Source organism: Danio aesculapii, chromosome 16 (genome assembly GCF_903798145.1).
Source record: "Danio aesculapii chromosome 16, fDanAes4.1, whole genome shotgun sequence".
Taxonomy (NCBI): domain Eukaryota; kingdom Metazoa; phylum Chordata; class Actinopteri; order Cypriniformes; family Danionidae; genus Danio; species Danio aesculapii.
The window spans coordinates 35,457,420-35,474,032 of NC_079450.1; the positions used below are offsets into that span (position 1 = coordinate 35,457,420).

A 16,613-nucleotide genomic window follows, 5' to 3' on the forward strand; every position below is an offset into this window, starting at 1 on the left:
GAGACAATGCGAAAGGAAAATGACTGAATCTTATATACACAATTATATTTCATTTAATATGGTACAAATTATTTATAAGCAACAAAGAACCATTTTGAACTTATCTTGGTAAAAACCCAAAACGACATTGTGGAACAGGCCTCAGGACACTAGAGTTTGACCAAACAGAGCAAAATAAAATACCACTACTAAAGATTCCAGTCACTAGTCTAACCTACAGATCACTGTAAATTGCATACATCACTAAAACCTCTAGCCACCAGTTAACCTTAAAAACCACCTTGCAAAAACTCTAGTCTAGTCTACCATCCTGTAATATACAGTACAGTAACCACTTTACACAGGTACTTTCAAATCTGGCATGCATTTACTCAAACCTTCAGTAAATAGTAGTTGAACACATTGCTCCCACATTGTACACTTATACAGTATTCACATGCAACTTCAAACATAAATTTTGTGTATGCACAAACCATATTTTATTATTCAAATACAGAGTATCCAGTTCTATTACACACTGATCGATATCCGATAACGCTATAAATTTTTTCTGCAACATTTTAACACACACACTAATATTTCTTCTTTCCTCTGTGTGATAACATTCCTGTTTGTCTGCAGGACTTCCCACTGCTGTGGTTGGATGATATAGTGGATGAGCAGTCAAACATTGTGGGCTTCTCAATGTTTAACACCACCCATCCCTTTTACCTGGAGTTTATCAGGAGCCTTAACCTGTCCTGGAGAGAGGGCTGTGACATTAACCCGTATCCCGGACCAGCAGTGAGACCTGCACAAACACTAACAAAGTATCACACACTGACTGCTCACACTAAACTCTGTGTCTCTCTGTGTGTGTGTTCAGCTGTCGTCAGCCCTGCTGTTTGATGCGGTCCATGTGGTGGTGAGTGCAGTGCAGGAACTCAACCGGAGTCAGGAGATTGGCGTCAAACCTCTCAGCTGCACCTCCCCTCAGATCTGGCAACATGGAACCAGCCTCATGAACTACCTGCGCATGGTCAGTCTCTGTGTGTGCAGTATCACTATATATTTTCAAAACTTGAAAGTCATCTGGTGTCTCAGTGGTAAAGGAACTTTTTTGCCAATAGTCTCATTTAGTCACCTAAAGTTAAACAGTTGAGTTTTACTATTTTTGAATCCATTAACACACCCTGCAGCCCAAGACCGGTTACTTACTAAAGCCAAGAAATGCTGAGCCTGGTTAGTACCTGGATGGGAGACCACATGGGAAAACTATGGGCCCTATCATACTGTACACCCGGCGCAAATTTGTTGCCATTTTCAGACCAGCGCAACCGTAATTTTCACGTTTTGTGCCACAATGTTTAGTAAATCCATTTGCGCCACTTTGTGGACACATGGGTGTTCTGGTCTAAAAAGGAGGTGTGTTAAGGCAAAGACTATACAATACAAAAGACATGTCACTTGTAACTGTGTAAAAGTGTAACTGTCAATATTGCAAATGAAAGCCCCGCCTTCTAGTACAGGAGCCAATCAACGATCGCTATATGGTGAATAAAGTCCACCTTCTAGTACAGTAGCCAATCAGCGATCGCAATAGAATGACAATTCTCCGGGGAGGGGCTTGGACCAGACGTGAGTTTCTGCAGATTTTGAGTGATACGAACATTTACAAATGAAACTAAAGAGAAAGTTGCTACTTAATTTTATTGGTTATTGATCATGTGAAATTCGTTTGGCAAGTAGTTTTAAAGAATTTGATGTTTCCCTATTTAAACAGAATGCCCGAACATACTGCCCGAGAGGCTTTCAAAGATGGCCACCAAGTGAAATTACTTGCCTTAAAGAGACTTTGGTTAAGGCGCATTGTTGGCACATTGCTATTCTGAGAAACTGAAATGGACCGCGCCGTTGACCAACTAAAAGCTGGTCTAAAGTCCAGCGGGTGCGCATTAGTTATGCGCCTATGCAGGTTCAAACACTTAGTACACACAGGATGTACAGCAATACACAAATATCTTTACATATGAAAAAAACAAAGGATTAAAATGTGTATATATATATATATATATATATATATATATATATATATATATATATATATATATATATATATATATATATATATATATATATATATATATATATATATATATATATATAAAACATTACCTCTATGCCTTCATGCCTTCTTCAAGTCCGGGGGGCTTTCTTTCAGTTTATTCATGACAATTAGCATTTTTACTATAATGTTATTACTATTAGCAGTATTATTTATTATATGCATATTTATATTTGTTTTAATAAAAACAAGTTTAGATTTGTCCACCTGTTGGGTTTTGGAGACGTGTGGATCACCATATGGGGCATAAGAATAGGATGTGTGTTTAGATATAACTCTTCGATATAAGTATGTTTTTTTTGACCACACTTCGTTATTATTGTTAATTTATTCATTTGCTGGAAATTAGAAGTGAATTTAGAAATAGTTTTTAAACAAATCTTGCGCTTAAACTAAATTAAATATGTAAGCTAATGGATGTCTTTAGTGGAATGCTACAACACCATTTCCTTATTCATGAACGTAAAGGAGTAAAGTAAAGAGTAAAGGTAAAGAGAAAGAAAAAGTAAAGAGGCTAAATGGAGGAGGCTTGTTCTTTATCCTCATGCTGCAGACGGTCTGTTTAACAGTTTTTTTGCTAGTGAAGCGTCCGCCATATAAATAGCAAATGCACCATGACGCGAAGCAACTGACTCTTAAAGGGAATGGGAGATGAGCCTCTGATTGGTTCAATGCATTTTATGCTCAAAACACACTTATAATTCATTAAAAGAATAAGCACAACTCTCTTAGACCACGCACCGTGGCGCAAACCTTATTTTTCTATACTTAAAATAGCAAAAGTGGATTCGGACATGCCCTTAATCCTTTTGCATCCTGCATTTTAGACTTCGTGCCTAGATCGTTAAAATAGAGCCCTAGATTGTTGTTGGAAGTGGTGTCAGTGAGGCCAGCAGGAGGCACTCAATCTGTGGTCTGTGCCCCAGTCCTAATGCCCCAGTAAAGTGAAGGTAACGCTATATTGTCAGTGAGCGCCAACCTTCGAATTAGACGTTACACCGAGGTCCTGACTTTCTGTGGTCATTAAAAATCCCATGGCACTTCTTGTAAAAAGTAGGGGTGTAACCTCTGTGTCCTGGCCAAATTCCCTCTATCGGCCCTTACCCATCATGACCTCCCAATCATCCCCATCCACCGAATTGGCTCTATCACTGTCTCTCCACTCCATCTATAGCTGGTGTGTGGTGAGCGCCATTGTCCTAAGGAATAACTAAGGAACTTTGCTGTTACAATGACATTATGCAACGCTTGTAAGTAGTCCTCAGCTAACTATGTAACAGTGCTGTGTAATATCATTGTGCCTGCTGCAGCCATGGTACAACATCAAAATTCCTTAAACATTATGCCAAAATAAGAGTATAGTTCCTATATATATATATATATATATATATATATATATATATATATATATATATATATATATATATATATTTCTCAGTAAGATGCTACTGGTCTAATCCAATTCAATCATCTATGCTAAGTTAAAAACGTTCTCACCATGCCCAGAGATCAAAAATGGTTAAAATAAAAAAAAAATGGTAAAATTCAACTGTTTATCTCTAGGGTAGGTTGTAAAATTTCTTTAAATGGATAAGGAACACAAAATTCAAAAATGAAAATTCTGTCATTATTTACTGAACATTCACGTTTCAAACCTTAATGAGTTTCTCTATTCTGTTAAACACCATAGAAGATATTTTGAAAAATGTTGGAAACCTACAATCATTGACTTCCGTAGTATTTGTTTTTCCTACCATGGAAGGCACTAGTTACAGGTTTTCAGCTTTCTTCAAAATATCTTATTTTTTACAAACTCATTAAGGTTTTTAAGCACTTGAGGGTGAGAAAATGGCAAGTATACAGTATTTTCATTTTTGGGTGAACTATCCCTTTAAAGAGCATCAGTTGTGTTAAGATAACGTAGATAAACAAAACTGTTTCTATTTTCTCCCTCTCTGTTCTCATGTTTTGATCAGGTGGAGTATGACGGCTTGACAGGACGAGTTGAGTTCAACAGTAAAGGCCAGAGGACCAATTACACCCTCCACATCCTGGAGAAGCACAGGGGAGGCCACAAAGAGGTTAAACACACACACACACACACGCACACACACACGCACATGCACACACACACACTTACTTATACCTCTATCCCAGTGGGGACTCTGATAGACATAATGATGTTGCTGCAATACAAACCATTAGGGGTGTGACGAAACGCCTACTCATCGAGACGAGCGACGAGTTTGGGTTTATGAGAACAAGACGAGACAAGATTTTTACACTACGTTAAAGAAATTCTTAATGATAAAATATCAATGGAAGTCTTAGAATTTAAATATTTTGCATATAAATGAATGAAAAGAATGAAAATAGATTTTTATTAAAAAAAATCTGAAAATGCAAAAAAATTTAGGTGTTTTTTAAAATTAACTTGTAATGAATTTACTTCCATTTTTGCTTCCATGCAAACACTGCTTGGCCATATTCTTTTAATCTACGACCTTTTTAAACCAGTAGGCATCTCAATGTAATGTCCATGGCGTGATTTATGCACGTGATGTATGCAACAGTATTATTTTATATTGATTACGTGGTGGATGTTGCTCTCTCTCTCTCTCTCTCTCTCTCTCTCTCTCTCTCTCTCTCTCTCTCTCTCTCTCTCTCTCTCTCTCTCTCGAACATGCTTAAATACTTGTGCTACATGACAATATAAAAGCTCTTTTAGTTCTCTTGTAGAATTTGGTCACTTGAACCATGAAAAGAAATGCTGTGTTGACTGTCCTTTCGCAAAATGTGGCTAAAAGTCCTACACGATGGTAATAGTTTGATCGCAGTGTTTACATATCTCTATTGCACTTCAATAATGCGACTTTCTGCACATCTAACTCCGGTGAGAGTTAGAACTTGATTTGCAGTTCAAATTCAATCCTGCTTCCAATCTTCCATGCTAATTTCACCCTCACGCTCCATCATGCTAACATCTCAACTCAACTTTTCACCTCGACGAGAAATCTTGTCGCGATTTAATCTCGTGACACCCCTACAAACGATATATTCTATCCCCTTACCCCTAAACCCAACCCTCACAGGAAACAAGTTGCATTTTTACATTTTTAAAATACTTTGTATTGTATTATATTGTATTAATATTTTGTGTGATTTATAAACATGTTTACCCCTAGGGACCTTAATTTTGGCCACCACAGTGACACAAGTCCCCATGAGTCTGTGTGTATTCAGGTCCCCACCAGTATATAAAACAAATGCACACACACACTTATCTCAACAGGACCTCTACTTAGTTAAAGCATAGAGCTAGTTACAGTATAAAAATTATTTATTATTAAACCTCTTACTATTAAAACTCTAAATCTGAAAATATATTTTATGACAGTAAAACGCCACAGATGTATTCCATTTGATAGCGTGCACAAATCACAGGTGTTCAACCTATGCACATTAGAATTATTCCTCCTTTTCTTTTGTGGCTTTTCTATCCAAAAATTCTTTAATATATGATAAAAAAAAAATCTGTCGTAGTCATTTACAAAAACGTTACAAATTCCAATTTACTCACACAAGCACTTGTCAATGAGGGTGTGTTGTTTTTTGGCTGAATGGTTTTCGTTCAGTCTTGACACCTTGTGGACAAACGGGGTAGTGTGAAAATATTTGAAAGCACATGCTGTGTGCACATTTTATACTCCGTTAGAAACATGGGACTACACACAATATTCTGATGACAAAAATGTCTTTAATGCACATTGTATGCATGCACAATCATACTAATCAAAACAATGTATATTCTGAACTTAACAGAAACTATTTATATTTTATTTAGTTTTAAAATGAGGGTTTTCTCAAATTTAGTGATGTTTAGTTCCTTTTTTTAAAGCTTTTTAAAAAGTTTTGATCTTGTCTTAGTATCGACCACATTTGTAGTCAGTCTCAGGATTTTATATCAAGACCGATCAAGGCCACAACTGCAGGAATTTCACGTCTATTTCTAAAGCAATATCTGATTTATGTCTTAAAGTCAATATTGTGTAAGATGTAAAACATACTGCTTCAAATATACATCAATATCTTTTTTATAAATTACACAAAATTAATTAAAAAATCATATTATTGTAAAAAACTTTAAGTAAACATCAAATTATTATTTTATTTTAATAGAATTATTTGATTTCTTTATTAAACTTCAAGTTAAACAAGAACACACTCACAAATGTATTTATTACGACTGAAAACAATCTTATATTATTTCTGTTGTTTTTATATACAGTCAGTTAGAAAATGATTTATTTACATCCTGCTCTTATATAAATTTATTTTTTTAGCTTTTTTGTATACATAATTGAAGGTGTTTTGTCCAAATTTATGTATGATTGATGACAGTGTGTTTGTTTTGATGTCTTCATCAGATTGGGATCTGGTACTCTAATAACACTCTTCTGATGAACTCCACCAGTCTGGACATCAACGTCTCTGAGACTTTGGCTAACAAGAGCCTCATCATCACCACCATACTGGTGAGAAACCACTGCACTGCAGCACTATCAAACAGCCCACTTACATGCACGTGATGTTTACCATAAATAGTAAATCAGTTATTACTGCTATGTCACTCTATATTCAGACCCAGGATATTGCAAATGACTGATTTTTGAAGATCTCCAAACTTACGGCATCATTTACTTTGGCATTATTACTATGACATTATTTACTTCTTAGCTTTACAAAACTCTTGTAAAATAAAAAAAAAAGTCAATACCTAATGAACTCGCTAAATTCTGAGGGGGCTATATAAAGTCCCCTCAATTTAGAAAAAAATAAGGAAAATGTTGAAAATATATCACAAGACAGTCAATTTGAAATGAATTCTGACAGAATTAGTCAATTGATATGTCAACTAATATTAATATGTTCTGTAACTTAACCTAACTGGATGGTGTTTTACAATTAGACGTGCAAACTATAAAACATCCCATACAACAAATCCTATATACAGTTGAAGTCAAAATTATTAGCTCCCCTAAATTATTACCCCCGTTTATTTGAGATTTTTTTCAACACATTTCTAAACATAATAGTTTTAATAACTCATTTCTAATAACTGATTTATTTTATCTTTGTCATGATAACAGTAAATAATATTGTACTAGATATTTTTCAAGACACTTCTATACAGCTTAAAGTGACATCTAAAGTCTTAACTAGGTTAATAAGGTTAACTAGGCAGGTAAGGGGAATTAGGCAAGTTATTGTATAATGATGGTTTGTTCTGTAGACATTTGAAAACAAATGTTGCTTAAAGGAGCTAATAATTGTGACCTTAAAAGGGTCTTTAAAAAAATAAAAATTGCTTTTATTCTAGCCAAAATAAAACATATAAGACTTTTTCCAAAAGAAAAAATATTCTCAGACATACTGTGAAAATGTATTTGCTCTGTTAAACATCATTTTGGAAATATTTAAAAAATAAAAAAAAAATTGAAAGGGGGCTAATAATTCTGACTTCAACTGTATATAAACATTAATATTTATAATATTTGTAAGTCTTCTGCGTACCAAAGCTGCATTTATTTGACAGAAAAAAGCCCCAAAACAATTAAATCAGTTATATTGTGAAATATTATTAACATTTAAAGTAATTTAAAATAAAATTATTATATTTTAAAGTGCAATTAATTTTTGAAATTCAAAGCTGAATTTGTAGTATGATTAGTCCAGTCTTAAAGGGATAGTTCACCCCCCAAAAATGAAAATTCTGTCATCATTTACCCAAACTTCATTTGTTCCAAACCTGTTTGACTTTTCTATTCTGTGGAACACAGAAGATATACTGAATTATGTTGGAAACTAGGGCTGCACGATATTGGAAAAACATGACTATGCGATATTTTGTTTTTCTGCGATGTATATTGCGATATGAAGTGTCCTTTGCCTAGAGAAGCATCATGTGGCCGTAGGGTTGGCCGTCATACACTTTACAGAGCCAGGCTGAGGAGAACTTCTCTATTCTTTTCAAGAGGAATTCAGGATTTAGAAAAGGTGAATATGCAGAAGATGCAAAACTAAAAACAGTTTTTATTTTTGGCCCAGAACTAGTAATGGGACCATAACCGTTTTCAAGGTATACAGCGGTGTGAAAAAGTCAAGGTTTTAAAACCCGCAAAATTTTCTACTATACCGTTCCTAAGGTATGTGTAAGATTATTTATTTACATTTTTTTTTAGGACAACAGTATCTCCAGTAAAAAAGATCTGTGTTTTTGAAACAAATGAAGAGAGCAGAAGTCAATGATTCATTTGAATTATTTAGCCTGACATGTTTACTGCTCCAGAATATTATAAATGTTTCTCAAAATAAAATATATTGTGTTCAAAGAGGAAAAAAGTTTTAGTTTTTTACCCAGACATTTAAAAAGAATATATTTTAGAGCAGTAATCACCATCAGAATCTTATACCGGCCCATGCCTACCCAGAACAGCCCGGTGTCCAGTCACCTTTGACCTATTTATAGGCCATTATTTATAGGTCACCTATTTACAGTAAAACAGTGATTGGTTAGTGATCAGTTAAGAAATGAGTGTTTGAACATTTGAGGAGTGTGTGATCTGGTGGATAAGTGTAGCGTTTTGACTGGTTGTGTTTGGAAAAGGAAAGCAAGTAGCTTCCAGTTAGATTTTAGTGTTTTAGGTAGAGTTCAAGGCTGAGAAATAGCTTCTGGTTTTGAGTGAGAGGTTTCAGAAATTGTGTGACAAGAAGAGATTTTGCATGGTAAACAGTTAAAAAAAAAAACTGTTAAGTTCAGAAATTAAATAATCAAAAGTAAAAACAGTGTACCCTTCATTGCAAAAATAATTCAATAAAATTTCTTGCTCCTGAACACAGTTACAGGCCTTAAAAACACATGCCAATGATAAACCTTCATTCCATTATGGTTCAATTCTGGAGTGACTCCACAAAAATGATCTGTTCTAAACTGTGGCCCCCGGTCAAATAGAATCCCAACGTATAAACTTAACCTTCCAGATACTGCAATGTGACTACAGCACATTGCGATATCGATGCTGAAACAATATATTGTGCATCCCTATAGGAAACCTGCAACCTTTCACTTCTATAAAAGTTGTTTTATGGACGTCAGTGATTACACGCTTCCAACATATCTTATTTTGTGTTCAGCAACAACAACAAAACTTGAATTGGTTTGGAACAAGGCAAAGGTGCGTTCATGATGACTGAATTGTCATTTTTGGGTGAACAATCCCTTTAAGAAATCATTAAAATATGCTGATTTTGGTGAAAACTGTCAACTGTCAAACTGACTTTTGATGAAAATTAAGAGATTTTTTATAACACTTTTACAATTTATATTGCATTAAAGCAGCTTAACATAGATTAAGAAAAGAAAAAGCCATAACAGTATTTCAGATTTCAGGCAGGCAAGAAAGTTATGGTATTAAACGTGGAATGCTGGTGTACTGTAGTTTGTTCAATTAAAACACATTCAGTTCCCTTTAATGCAAATGTCACTGTTGAAAGATAATCCACTAAAGAGCAGCTCCACCAGCCATAAACCCACTGTGTTAGATTATCCTTCAAAGGTACCAGTGATGGAGATGTGTACTTGCATAACTTGAGAAACATGTGTGTGTTTGTGTGTGCAGGAGAACCCGTACGTGATGAGAAAGATTAATTACCAGGAGTTCGAGGGGAACGAGCAGTATGAGGGTTTTTGCGTGGACATGTTAAGAGAGCTATCTGACATCCTCAAGTTCACCTACCGCATCAAACTGGTGGACGATGGTCTGTACGGGGCACCCGAACCCAACGGCTCGTGGACGGGCATGGTGGGAGAGCTGATCAATAGGGTACGCTGTCAAACTCAACCACACGTTTCCTCCTGAATTAAATCACACAAATGCATCCAGTTCAGTTCAACTGTGCCTAGAAGACTTTTTCAAGAATTGAAGATCTGCTCCTATAACTTATTGCTGTTCTCTCTTTGTTTTTTTTCTCTCCTTCATTCTTCGGAGCAGAAAGCTGATTTGGCTGTAGCTGCTTTTACCATCACATCTGAGAGAGAGAAGGTCATTGACTTCTCCAAACCCTTCATGACCCTGGGCATCAGTATTCTCTACAGGGTCCATATCGTAAGTTACATGGATACAGAATTGACACAATAGCTTCAGTAAGCATGTTTATGCAGACTGAAAACTAAAATAATCCCAGTCAGAATAAAAAAAAACATTCTGTATAAATGACCCGAACTCTACAGTCAAATGGACCGTCAAACTTTAACATCTTTTGCTGTGAACTGTAAGAATGCTATAGGCTTGAGTTCAGGTTGGCCAAAATCCGCTGAGCTGGGTAAAATCCTATAATGTTTGAGAGTGCTATAGGCTTGAGTTCAGGTTGGCCAAAATCCGCTGAGCTGGGTAAAATCCTATAATGTATGACCTCTTATGACAGCCACATAGCAGTAATGCTAAGTCTGTCTGACCTTTTCTTCTAATCACCTCCATATAGTATTTTTTCTTTCAACGTTCTGCTACAAATTTCAGAACCCTGGTGTCAATTTTCAAAACTCTAGACACAAAATTCACAACCATTGCTAAAAGTGCACATTTTTACGAAACCCTAAACTCTTTTTCAACTGCTTGGATACACTCTCAGAAATAAAGGTACGAGAGCTGTCACTGGGGTGGTACCTTTTCAAAAGGTACACATTTGTACTTAAAGGGTCCATATTGATACCTCAAAAGTATATATTAGTACCTACAAATTTTAAGAGGAACACTTTTTTACTTTTTAGGCACTCATATGTACCCTTGAAGTATTAATATGGACCTTTTAGGAACAAATTTGTACCTTTTGAAAAGGTACCACCCCAGTGACAGCTCGCGTACCTTTATTTCTGAGAGTGTACAATACACATAAGTCAAAGATACTTTGTTGATTGAGCTAAAATCACCTTTTCAATTTAATAAAAATAAACATCAAATTGATCCCATTTCAAAGTGCATCTCAAACATAACATTTGAAATAACTTGAATATTCATTTATTTAACACAATGTTACCATCAACTGATTCAAGCGCTCAAAATAACAAATAACTGTTGCATTAGCATGAAAACTGATGTACAATATTACATATTTAGATTTTAGAGTAAGTTTCAGGATAGAATATGACCAACTGGACTACATTATCTCTAGATTTCATCCTTATTCCATATATATGGTTTCTATGTACTACTTTTACAGACAATGTTTATATATTTTACATTACTGTATGCAAAAAGACCAATCACAGCAGACCGATATCAGGTCTAGATTCACATTGACAGAAGGTTCTTTTCAAAATGCTTTACTAATGAAAATCCTTCTGTGATGTAAGGGGAGAGCCTGTAGCCAAATCCACAGGACCAGACTGATGGAAACACAGATGCCAAATAGAAAATAGAAAACCCAAATAGAAATCTGATGTATAGAAATACATGCAAATTACATATGTGGCATACTATTTCACGAATTTCACACATCACACAAAATTGCCGTTTTTTAAACAATTAGAAATACAAATATGTACATATATGTTATGTAAATATATTACCTATATAAATATATTTGTAATGTGTTTAAAAATATGTAAAAATCCAAATGTAATTTGCATATGTTGCCATATAACATGCCATAGCTCAGCTTTTCAATATGGGGATGTGCAGTGAGAAACACTTTTGTTAACTTTACTATTGCATTTTGTTTTGTTTAGTTTTTTTTATAGTAAATCTACCCTATGTTTGAATAAATAAAACTTTAGTTCAGTGTTTCCACTGTCTGTACTATTCCCTCTACACTTATGTATGAACAATAATTACTTTAATGAAATAATAATAAGATTAACTTGTAGCATAAACTTTAAACAACATTAAATGATTGTTAATGATTGTTTATTGAAACGATGTGTATCTTGTTTATGGGTGATCTAAAGTTATGTTGTGTAGGTATTTGTATGATGAAAGGATTATGTGAACTAATGAGCCTATGAATGCAAAACTTCTCTAAAAAAATGAACGGAATATTGTTCTGAGAGTTATGAACACTGAAGAGCCTGCATTAAAAGTAGTGACTGTTTAGAGTTTTGTGTCTAGAGTTTTGAAAATTGACACCAGGGTTCTGAAATTTGTAAACTGTAGTAATGCATTCGGTGTAGAATTCAGATCTAAGGTTTAATATGTTCTGGAGTTTGTGCAATCATGTCTCTAGACTCGATTGTGTGACATGCATGTGAATGATTTCGTTCATCCCAGTGGAAAGCATGTTTACAGTCATCTATTCTTAAAATAAATGATTATCTATTCTTAAAATAAATGATTTAATGTCTGTTTATGACATTTATATCCTTCCTGTAGCTCAGATAGTAGAAACACGGTGCTGGCAATGCCATTGTTGTTGGTTCAATACCTTCAATGCAATGCAAGTTGCTTTGGATAATAGGATCTGCTGTATGCATAAATGTCAGGTGAATTTAGTGTAGGGGGAGCTGTGGATGTTGTTTGGATGTTTCAGATTCCAAACTCCCAATTTGATTGGACGAGAAGCCTTTGTTTGATTTTATTTGACGAGAAGCTAAAGTGCACAGTGATGCCATCAAGAACATTGATGTTTATTGGTCAAAGTGTGAACAACTACATTTTCAATACAGGTTATCCTTTAAAAATAAATATTTTTTTTTTAGCCTACTGGTTATGACCAATTCCATGCAAATGTCAACCTTGCCATAAAAAGATCATTTTCACCAAAATAGCGAAACCATTTCTGAGTTTTTTTTTTTGTGTAATCAAGTATTTTACAGCACATTAAAATTACTCAAAAATGTCTCTGTCTAAGCTTTTTCAGTAAATACAGTAAAATCAATCATTTTGTTCTATAACTCTTATGCTTTTGATTAGTATTATTTCCTTTGAGTTGTGGAGTTTAATTCACAGAATTTCTACAAAGTATGTTACTGTAATTTCCTCATTTAAAATCTAAAAAATGCTTACAGATCGATATTTTTTTAAGATCATATAACTCTGTTAGTTGTTTTGGAATATATAAACACGTTTCAATATAATGTTAACATATATTTCTCTGTGAATTTGTTTTTAAAGTTACTGCAAATGTCAAATCTATATGGATTTATGGAATTGCTCTTATAGATATTTATAAAACCAATATATTAATAATATAACCCTAAAACTATTTTGACATTATATGGACTTTACACCACATTTGGAAAATCGTTAATTTTCTCATATAGCTTATTTAAATTCGATTAGGATGTCTTTAAACAAAATATTGGCATAATAAAGTAATTAACTGAAATTATTTTTTGTAATTAATGTTATTGATAAATATTTTTTTGTTATTGATTTCATTGCCTCATGGGGATCGTTGACTGATTTCAGGTTCAAATCGAGACCTAATGTTTTATAAGCATAACCTGAATTACACTGCCTCAAACCAAACTAAAAATGTAGAAAAAAAATGTTGAAACAGCTTTACCTTGTAAACGTTAAACAGCAAGGTCGACTTTTGTTGGAAGAGTGTTCCATCAAACACCTTGAGCTAAAAAAAAAAAACACCTTGAGTTTCTCTGTAGTTGCTGTTTTGGTAAATGGCGCCCTCTTGAGGCCGGAGTAAAACATGCAAAATTAAAGCGCTTCTCGATCACAGAGAACCATCAGACGATACTCATTGGTGTAAAAACCATGGTAAACACATAAATGTTGGTGTGAAATTATATAGGCCTTATCCAGAATGACAACAGTCCATATGTGTAAAATACAGGTAATAAAACAAACAGACAGACAGACAGACAGACAGACAGACAGACAGACAGACAGACAGACAGACAGATAGATAGATAGATAGATAGATAGATAGATAGATAGATAGATAGATAGATAGATAGATAGATAGATAGATAGATAGATAGATAGATATTTTACAGTACATAAATTTGTAATGCTGCATTTCTGTAATTAATAGACTGAATATTCATAGTGTAACTAATTCCTCTTGGCTTTTATTTCTACCACCTTCCTTCCTTCAGTTGCGTTCATTTACCTCTCTTTCTGTCTCTCAGGGCAGGAAGCCAGGTTATTTCTCCTTCCTGGATCCTTTCTCACCGGCTGTTTGGCTCTTCATGCTGCTGGCTTACCTCGCTGTCAGCTGTGTGCTTTTTCTTTCTGCGAGGTACAAACACACACACACACACACACACGCACACGCACACACGCACACGCACGCACACACACACACACACACACACACACACACACACACACACGCACACACACACACACACACACACACACACACACACACACACACACACACACACACACACATACACACACGCACACACTGCATGTTGTTTGTCTTGCTAATTTGTATTGTTTTCCAGTAATTATTTAGATGCATCTTTAAACTGATAAATATTTGTTTGATAAGTAAAACATCAATAATTTTTTTCACACTTTAACTTTTCCAACTATTCTGGCATTTGTTTACGCAGCGGATGCCCTTCCAGCTGCAACTCAGTACTGGGAAACACTCATACACGCTCACATTCACACACAAACACACTCATCATTCCCACGCACACTCACTAAGGCCAGTTTAGTTTATTCATTTCACCTATATCACATATCTTTGGACAGTGAGAAACCACATATCTTTGGACAACTGGCCCAGCTGAGACTCGAACCAGCAATCTTCTTGCTGTGAGGCAACAGTGCTAACCACTGAGCCACCGTGCCGGCCAATTTATATATTTTTTTACATTTTTTTACAGACGCTAGGACACATTTCTCAATAGGTCACTTTTGCAAAACTCTTCACGCAATTCTCCTAACCGACTTTCAGCTTGGCAAAGCTGTTCATTTCACATTCAAAATGCACTACAACTACCAAAACTCTTTATTTAGGTCTCAAATAAACTCATTCTTCCAAAACACTAGCAAAAGTTGACAGCCAACAAACACACTTTGTCACCAATAAAACAATGACCTAAAAAACACTAACAACCTGTAGCATTACACAGTGTTTTCTTGTGTATAACAAGGACACATCTCTGTTTATAATTGCAATATATAGTGTTTATAACTGCAATATATATTACTAGAATGAATCAGACATGATTTAGAATTCCTCAATATTTTATGTGGTTTATTTCTATTTATTTTTTTGCACTAAGTAATTCCAAAATACAAGAATTTGTATACACACCATCCACTGATGCAGAGACATTAGTAATGCTAATCTGGCTGGTTAAACTGCATTTTTAGATGTGAAATATGTTTCAATAAAATATTGGCTGTATGAGATCATATGTTCATATAATTATTAATCACCTGTTTCTAAATGGTCCGTCTCTAAAAGGGAGGGGGACGGATCCCCCCCGTCCCCCCCTGGTTGCTACGCCCCTGCGAAGTATTGAGAAATGTGTCCTAGCATCTGTAAAAAAAAACTGAAATAATACTAAAGAATAATTAAAAATCTGTGCAGTTTTCATTAACGCCTAAATCAAACAACAACAACAAACAAATAAGTAAATACATTTATTTTTTCCCATGTTGGTGTGGGTTTCCTCCGGGTGCTCCGGTTTCCCCCACAGTCCAAAGATATGCGGTATAGGTGAATTGGATAAACTAAATTGGCCTTAGTGTATGAGTTTTTGTGTGTATGAGTGTGTCTGGGTATTTCCCAGCACTGGGTTGCAGCTGGAAGGGCATGCGCTGCATAAAACATATGCTGGAATAGTTAAGAATCAGAATCGGTTTTATTGCCAAGTGTGCTTTACACACACAAGGAATTTGTTTTGGAAGCTTCCAATGTACATAAAGTGACAAGTGACAACACCATAATAAATATGAGAAAAGACGACAAACATTAGTCAGAGATGCAATTCGACTGAAGAGCTCTGGATGATGAATTGTATGTACAGATTCTTATAAATATACAAGTTATAAGGTGCTGTGTACATTGTTGGTTTATTCCACTGTGGTGTCCTCTAAAATAGAGACTAAGCCGAAGGAAAGTGAATGAATTAATGAAAAATATAAATTAATTTGAAAAGTAAAATAATTACACAGAGAATGAAATTAAATAATGTTAAGTTTATTTTTCTTATTTGATTGGCACACATTTCATTTTGCTGCTGTTATTTGCTTGTTTTGTGCATTAATGTAGTTGTACTGTGATTATTTTTTCTATGATTTAGTTAATAACATGTATTTAAAACAATATACATGTTAAAAATACCCAGAGAACTAAATATAATATTAAAGTTCAGCAAATAGTTGTTATGTTTATGTTTATCTAATTTTAGTTTTAGCTACGGTAATTGCAACATTTTATAATAAGATACAAATGTTTATTTCAAAGGGCAAATTTAAACAATATTAATACTTAATAGATAACTAAATCTGATATTTAAGTTTAGTTTGTT

General features: G+C 34.6%; 1 protein-coding gene across 2 annotated transcripts in view; it reads left to right on the forward strand.

Annotated features, from left to right (window-relative positions):
• grik5 (glutamate receptor, ionotropic, kainate 5) overlaps window positions 1-16,613 on the forward strand; it is a 183,693-nt gene that overhangs the window by 149,529 nt on the left and 17,551 nt on the right. For both annotated transcript variants that reach the window (XM_056475318.1, XM_056475319.1), the window contains exons 9-15: window positions 622-783; window positions 866-1,018; window positions 4,081-4,185; window positions 6,532-6,639; window positions 9,784-9,987; window positions 10,156-10,269; window positions 14,247-14,356. In XM_056475318.1, the coding sequence (XP_056331293.1) occupies window positions 622-783; window positions 866-1,018; window positions 4,081-4,185; window positions 6,532-6,639; window positions 9,784-9,987; window positions 10,156-10,269; window positions 14,247-14,356 (956 nt within the window). The remainder of the gene's footprint in view (window positions 1-621; window positions 784-865; window positions 1,019-4,080; window positions 4,186-6,531; window positions 6,640-9,783; window positions 9,988-10,155; window positions 10,270-14,246; window positions 14,357-16,613) is intronic.